At 39.3% G+C, this 7,185-nt stretch overlaps 2 protein-coding genes across 7 annotated transcripts; one reads left to right on the top strand and one right to left on the bottom strand.

Annotated features, from left to right (window-relative positions):
* The first annotated feature begins 499 nt into the window (after positions 1-499).
* On the top strand, positions 500-3,745 carry LOC105561392 (ubiquitin-protein ligase E3C). The gene is made up of 3 exons (XM_012011332.1): positions 500-1,351; positions 1,546-2,814; positions 2,979-3,745. Exons 1-3 carry the CDS (start codon positions 515-517, stop codon positions 3,144-3,146), a joined length of 2,274 nt encoding a protein of 757 aa, XP_011866722.1. The 5' UTR covers positions 500-514; the 3' UTR covers positions 3,147-3,745.
* A 1,110-nt stretch (positions 3,746-4,855) lies between these two features.
* On the bottom strand, positions 4,856-6,787 carry LOC105561393 (THAP domain-containing protein 1-like). 6 transcript variants are annotated; one of them, XM_012011336.1, is made up of 7 exons: positions 6,603-6,786; positions 6,322-6,522; positions 6,090-6,257; positions 5,778-5,954; positions 5,658-5,700; positions 5,450-5,485; positions 4,856-5,171 (listed from the first exon to the last, which is right to left on the bottom strand). In XM_012011336.1, exons 1-7 carry the CDS (start codon positions 6,662-6,664, stop codon positions 5,163-5,165), a joined length of 696 nt encoding a protein of 231 aa, XP_011866726.1. In that variant the 5' UTR covers positions 6,665-6,786; the 3' UTR covers positions 4,856-5,162. The 6 variants fall into 6 exon arrangements, with proteins under 6 accessions (XP_011866726.1, XP_011866724.1, XP_011866723.1 ...); XM_012011334.1 differs by having other exon boundaries at positions 5,450-5,700; positions 6,322-6,453; positions 6,603-6,785; XM_012011333.1 differs by having other exon boundaries at positions 5,450-5,700; positions 6,603-6,784.
* Between the last annotated feature and the right edge of the window lie 398 nt (positions 6,788-7,185).

Consider the following 7,185-nt stretch of genomic DNA (forward strand, 5'->3'; position numbering starts at 1 on the left):
TCCCCCCCCCCCCCCCCCCCACCCCCCCCCCCCCACCTCTCTCTCCACACCTCCCCCCCCCGCCCCCCATCCACCCCGCCCTCTCTCCCCCCCCCCCCCCCCCCACTCCCTCTCGCGCGCTCTCTCTCTCTCTCTCTCTCCCCCTCTCCCCCTCTCCCCCTCTCTCTCTCTCTCTACACCTCTTCACTTACCATATATCCTGGCGTCCATCTTTCTACTCCCAATATCCATTTCAAGTGCTTTTCGTGCAGTCTCTCCATCTTTTCCCTCTCTTTCCACCCCCAAATTTCTACCCCATAACTCACAACAGTCCATACTAACTTATATAACGCTATTCTTCTCTTCCATTTCTTTGCGAACCTCCTCTTTCCTATTCCCCATACCTGTCCTGATATCGCCGTTGCCTTTCGTATAGTAGATCCTCTCCTCTATATATATTAACTCTTCATATTAATTACATATATTTTTATATACATATGTAATATTTGGAATAAAAATTCATTGGTGAACTAAAATGTTGCGACTTTACATTTGTTTCATAGCATGGTGTAGATCTGATGATGCGTTGGCCAATTATCTGCAAGTGCTCGCATCCTTAAGCTCGACCATCGTGCCGTTGATGACCGAGCAAAGCATCTCGGAGCGGCAGCAGGCTGACAATGATTCAGACAACGAATCGAATGGCAGTGTAACCGATCAGGAGCAGGCTGACATCCTGCGGCAGTGCGTTGAAATGTTAAACGAGCAACAGCGCGTAAACGGCGTACTGTCCGCGATCGAACAGAGCCAATCGGATCCCTCCACGTTGTTACAACCACTGTGCCGGTTGTGCCATCATCTACTCATCACCAATAAACTGGCCGTTCAAAAGTACAAACTACTCTATATGCTCGCATTCAAGCCAGTGTTTCTTAAACATTTGTGGACCAGCTTAGCGTCAATTCGCCAGACGTCGTTGTTCGGCGGCGGTGCTGCTACATCTCTTTTGCAGATTATATCGCGTGGAATCGCTCTCTCAGCCGAGGACACTGACAGGATAGTTCCATTATTGGCAGTGTTCTGCTCGTTATTCAGCCTGCTGATCGCGACGTTGCACGACACCGAGTTCTTTCTCGAGCAGACCTCCGCGGAACATACGTCCAACAATCGGCAACAGCACGCAATGCCGTTTACCATCGCGGAACTTGCGGTGCTATCTGGTCACTTGAAGGGTGTCTGTCTGGGTTTGGTGGAGCTCGCATTTCCCGACACTCGACCCACGGTGCGCGACGACTACAAAAATGCCGTACTAGGTCCTACATCTGCTATTCAATGCCGACACGACACGCAGATCTGGACGCACCTGTTCAAGGTTTCTCACCCAATCATACTGATATTACTCTGAAATCTTTACAATCTAACGACGATTGTGATTCACGTCATGATTCTCTGGTGAATTTTCTGTTTTTGTGAGAGTTACTGTTGTAATCAATAATAATGTACCTTGTAAAAATCGTTCGTTATAAATTTGCTTCTGTATTGAAATATATTATAAATTTATCATAGGTTACGGTGGGTCTACTGCGACAATTACACACGCGCGATCTCAGGCGGCAGTTCTGCCCGGAAGGCCACTGGATTGCGTCCAACGTCGTCATTCCCATCGACAAACCGCAAGATTTCGCCTTCCGTAGACGGCGGTTACGTGGATACGTGCCCTTTCAGAATCTGAGGGCTTTCACGAGGGAGGAATTCGAGGAGGGGCCACCGCTGTCGGCCACGGAAGTGCGAACGTTGACGCTGCTACGCGAGATACCGTTCGTTGTACCGTTCAACAATCGCGTAGTAGTGTTCCAGTCGTTGATCTACAAGGACAAAGCGGAACAGCAGGGCGAGCTCGCGCACTTCATGCAGGGTCCGTCGATACAGATCTCCGTGAGGCGAAACTACCTCTACGAGGACGCTTTCGAGAAGTTGTCGCCGGAAAACGAGCCGGAGCTACGATTAAAGATGCGAGTACAGCTTGTCAATACCGCGGGGTTGGAGGAAGCCGGTGTCGACGGCGGCGGTCTGTTCAGGGAATTTTTATCCGAGCTGCTCAAGACCAGCTTCGACCCTAACCGCGGCTTCTTCAAGCTCACCAAGGATAACATGCTATATCCAAATCCTACAGTGCAGTTACTAGTTGACGACTTTCCGAAACATTACTACTTCATTGGCAGGATCTTGGGGAAAGCGTTATATGAGAATCTGCTAGTGGAGTTGCCGTTCGCAGAGTTCTTCTTATCGAAGGTCGTCGGACGGCAGTCAGATGTGGACGTGCACCATCTGGCTTCCCTCGATCCTATCATGTATCGCAATCTGCTCTATCTCAAGAGTTACAAGGGCGATGTGGCGGATCTCGGGTTGGACTTCACCGTGCTCAGCGATGAACTTGGCGAGAGACGGGTCGAAGAATTGAAGCCGAGCGGCACCAACATCCCCGTAACGAATCACAATCGCATCGAGTACATTCATTTGATGGCCGATTATAAACTGAACAAGCAGATACGCGCGCAGTGTTTCGCGTTCAAGCAAGGAATCGGCAGTGTTGTGCCGCTCGACTGGCTGCAGATGTTCAACAATAAAGAGCTGCAGGTACTCATCTCGGGCGCACAGATCCCTGTAGACGTGACAGACTTGATGCTGCACACCAACTATACCGGCGGGTACGCGCCCGACCATCCGACTATCACTGCCTTCTGGAAGGTCGTCAACGAGTTCAACGATCAGCAGAAGGGCCAGCTACTGAAATTCGTCACCAGCTGCAGCCGCCCTCCTCTCCTAGGATTCAAGGTACGTCGTAAATACGCATACTACAACTTCGTAATACGCAATGGCTATTACAAGCTAGACCTCAGTTCAGTATCTAGTTGACCGCAATCATTGCTCTAATAACGTCGCTTGTAACATGTGTTTCATCGTCATTTCATCAATACTCGGCGCATGTTTGTTTACAGGAACTCGATCCACCATTCTGTATCCAGCATGCCGGTACCATGGATCGTTTGCCGACTTCGAGTACCTGTATGAACTTACTGAAACTTCCCGAGTTTCCGGATGAGAAAACTCTGCGCGAGAAACTCCTATACGCGATACAGGCCGGCGCGGGCTTTGAGCTCAGTTAGAGATCTTCAATTTTACTTTTACTGATTTCCATTTCACCGAAATGTGTAAATATAATGTGTAAAACTCTGCGAGTACAAGGCATAATGGGGAAGAAAATATCGTGGAAACTTTATTTGTGCTGTATTTTCCATGAATTACTGTTAATTCTCTACAAGAGTCTCATACGAAAAAAGCAAAGATATTTATACTAACAGGAGGGGCCAATTACATATACACTAAGCAATAGTACCTACCTACGGAGATTATCATCGATGTCACTTCGATGCGCCGTTCGTGAAGAAAAAGAAAAGAACACGTTTGTGTGTGTGTGTGTATGTATGTACAATGTATGTCGAAGTACATATGGATATTTTTTCGCTTTCGATTTTTCCTACCACCTTTGGCCTACAAGTGTATAAATTATGTATATTTTTATTGTTTTATATTTGCCATATGATGTGATTTTATCACAACGACTGCTACTTTATTTCAAATGTACGTGAGAGAATAGATGTATGTATTTATGAGGTATTGCTAAGTTATGTAAATAAAATACCTTAAAGCGTTGAAAAAGAGTGTGTAGATATTATTAAAAAAAGGCAATTGTGGACATTGTTAATTCATCATTTTATTTGTAATACAAATATCCATCATTCTGATTAATTTTAATAGATTACGATTTTATCTTAAAGATTTTTCCTTACCTGCTAAACTTATATCTAAACTTGCTTTCTAAATCAGTGACGAAGATTCTAAATGTTAATCGTACATCAAATAAGATGAAAATTAAAATAAGATTTACAAGTTTATAATATTGATGATTAAAATTATTACTTTATGTTAATTATCTTGTTAAGTATCACTGTGTCCCGGTAAAAAAAATTGTTATATCAATATACAATATACATATGTATTTTGTACGTGTGTATACATATATCTTCTCCCCAAAAGGAATTTGTAAAAAATTATATACAAGTATGTACATACATAAATTATGTTCATACATGTTTTTTTCCGTAAATATCCCGTATTCTCTGTACATACAAGAATAATAAAACAAGTAATTGAGGGATGATTAGATAAATAAACTTTGTATTATTTTTTTACAAAAAGTGAAATGTATCTTACATGCCATTATTATATTTTCATATGATATGATTGTACGTACATGAGCAATTTTTGTCCGCAAGCTGCACTTTTCATTGAGAAAAAATGTTGAAATTATCTCACTATTTTCTAATTAGGACCAATTTCACAAACGTCGGTCAAGTACTAACCGAAGGTTAATTGTTTCTCTGTCTCTTCTTAAATAATATAATAGAAAAAGATAAAGAGTTGAGACTGAACTCTGGTTAACAGTTAACCGACGTTTGTGAAACTGACCCTTAGTATTTTTCTTGTATATATCATAAACATATATGTGTACAAACGTAATTATACAAGAGAAAGGAAACGGCTATTGATTTATACATAGTATATGTATATAATTTTTTCTATAAAAAGTTTTACCGGGATTATTGATCAAAAATCTCATATTCATATATTGAAGCAAGTTTTTCACTGACTTATCAAACTAATTTTCTATTCATGTGGGAAGCCTTTTCACCTTCAAAAAGAAAAATAATAAGCAGCCTTAACATGTTAAAACAAACGAACAAATTAATTTTTAAAACCACCAACTTGGGCTTTAGTCATAAAATATTTGTCTTGTTTGCATTCAACTTGATAAAAGTTTCCGTTTGTGCTTTTTTTTTAGATACAAGCAGAGTTCTTTCTAAAAATTACGCGGCGAATACCTATTTTGATATCTATATAAATTAATATGAATAAAGAAAAAAAGGTTAATATATCAAAGATATATTGCATCTAATGAATTCTACTATTAGGAATCAAAGCAAATGTCACGAACTTCAACAGAATTACTTTTGCATTTAACTTCAAGCTCTGTCGCCTATACTGCACTTTTTAATAATTTTATTTGTGTCACTATCATTTGTTCGACGTGAGATTCTTTGCTTGGTACAGTTTAGCCAATTTCAAAAGATCTGCAACGAAATGATATTTTAATCGTGAATGACATAAACAATAAAACAATTAACTTAAGCTTACCAAACATTTTCTCTACAGGTAGCTCAATACGGTTGGTATCGAAATACATGAAGAAGTAATAAGTATTAATGTAATAAATATCTTTAAATGGTATGAGTCTAAAGTTCATTGGTAACATGAAACGTTCATGAAACCTTTAAGATTACATCTTCAAGTTTAGAGAAATGTTTCATGCTACTAGGCCATAATCAAAATAGTGGTATCATAAACATACCTTCAGATCATCGACAGCATTACCCTTATCGTGTAACTGAAAGCAAATCTTCAAGGTTTTTGACTTTCTTTGATAGTCGACTAACTTGCTTTTGGAGACTATTTACTCGGGTTTTGTGTGTTTTCAGATATTTCTTAACCACATTATAGCATTCGGGCGAAGTAAAATCTTCAGGGCAAAGATCTCCAATAAATTTGACAGTTCGTACCTTATTGCATGTGGTGGCTACGTCTGTAGATAGTTTTCTTTTTCTGTAAAAACAAAAAAATATGAAAATGATGCTGTTTAAAAATTTTATATATTTTTCTTACTACATGTTGTGACTTACCTTGTTGACATTGAATCGTTCTGACTATTATCCGCATTATATAGAGGCACAGGAGATAAAACATCTTTAATTTCTCTAGGGTGTTGGACTGCTGAATTTTCATTGTTTAAGATATTTACTAGTTCTGATTGTTCTGATTCACAAGATTCTGACTTTACGTTGACCAACTTCAATTCCCTAATGATAATTTTTTTATAATAAAGAATAAATGTTATTCCGGAATTTTATCAGATAAATTTACCTTGTATCGTGTAAACCCTGGCATTTGTTTAAAAATTTTATATATTTTTCTTACTACATGTTGTGACTTACCTTGTTGACATTGAATCGTTCTGACTATTGTCCGCATTATATAGAGGCACAGGAGATAAAACATCTTTAATTTCTCTAGGGTGTTGGACTGCTGAATTTTCATTATTTAAGATATTTACTAGTTCTGATTCACAAGATTCTGACTTTACGTTGACCAACTTCAATTCCCTAATGATAATTTTTTTATAATAAAGAATAAATGTTATTCCGGAATTTTATCAGATAAATTTACCTTGTATCGTGTAAACCCTGGCATTTTTCTGCTGTAGGAATTGCTCCTTTTATTAAATGTCTTTGAATGTTATTAAGCTTATTGATTTTATATTGGAAAAAACTTGGTTTAAAATGATCACTGCACACTTTGCTGTAATTAGAAACATTTTTTCCGATTACAGCAATCCACTTTGCTCTCAAATCTTCTGACCGTGGTATACTTGAAAAAAATGTTTATTATAAATACATTGTAGGTTAGGTATAAACCATTTTTGTTTCAATTCAAAGTAATATACGTACGTATGGAATGTAATATCTGCATGAGAGCCAGAATGCGATTTGCAAATGCAGCAATAAGACATTGTTTATTTTGTATTTTACGAAATAAATTTATAAAATATCTATTGCTGACAGCCTATACCAGCCTACGCTTGCCTACGCCGCACTACGCCGTGGTAAGGCCACAGTATAACCAGTAGTTGCACTCTCTGTCGGCACCTTTGATCTGGGCGTTCTCAATTTTCCGCCATGTTTTTATTCGCGCCAACAGTGTATCAACGGCTAAAAGTGCCTGGGCCCTTTTCAGGATCGTATCCAGGAAAAGCACATACGAACTGGCATACATTATTTATTGTAAATGGAAATGGCCTATGAAAGAAAATGTTCTAATAAAAGTAATTAATGTAATTACTTGCTCCAACGTATAAAAGTATTTACCCATTATTCGTCAACACTGCGAATTTTTCAATGTCACACCGACTTTGCACTAACACACGTACAAAAATCCTGTGATTGGTCAGAATAAAAACATGTCGGATGCGCAGTACGGATCGGCGCGAACGTGAAACAAAAGAGCGAGTGCCACTACTGGTTATACTGTGGT

Source organism: Vollenhovia emeryi, unplaced genomic scaffold (assembly GCF_000949405.1).
Source record: "Vollenhovia emeryi isolate VEMERY1.0 unplaced genomic scaffold, V.emery_V1.0 DF939207.1, whole genome shotgun sequence".
NCBI classification, from domain to species: domain Eukaryota; kingdom Metazoa; phylum Arthropoda; class Insecta; order Hymenoptera; family Formicidae; genus Vollenhovia; species Vollenhovia emeryi.

What these genes read in the sequence shown, in the direction of transcription:
- LOC105561392 (XM_012011332.1), top strand. Translation starts at nt 515, where the DNA reads ATGTTGCGACTTTACATTTGTTTCATAGCATGGTGTAGATCTGATGAT. An exon ending in TCTGGACGCACCTGTTCAAG is followed by an intron (nt 1,352 to 1,545) that starts GTTTCTCACCCA and finishes AATTTATCATAG; the next exon opens with GTTACGGTGGGTCTACTGCG. An exon ending in CTCCTCTCCTAGGATTCAAG is followed by an intron (nt 2,815 to 2,978) that starts GTACGTCGTAAA and finishes GTTTGTTTACAG; the next exon opens with GAACTCGATCCACCATTCTG.
- LOC105561393 (XM_012011333.1), bottom strand. Translation starts at nt 6,664, where the DNA reads ATGTCTTATTGCTGCATTTGCAAATCGCATTCTGGCTCTCATGCAGAT. An exon ending in CAGGGTTTACACGATACAAG is followed by an intron (nt 6,258 to 6,321) that starts GTAAATTTATCT and finishes AATTATCATTAG; the next exon opens with GGAATTGAAGTTGGTCAACG. An exon ending in AACGATTCAATGTCAACAAG is followed by an intron (nt 5,955 to 6,089) that starts GTAAGTCACAAC and finishes AATTATCATTAG; the next exon opens with GGAATTGAAGTTGGTCAACG.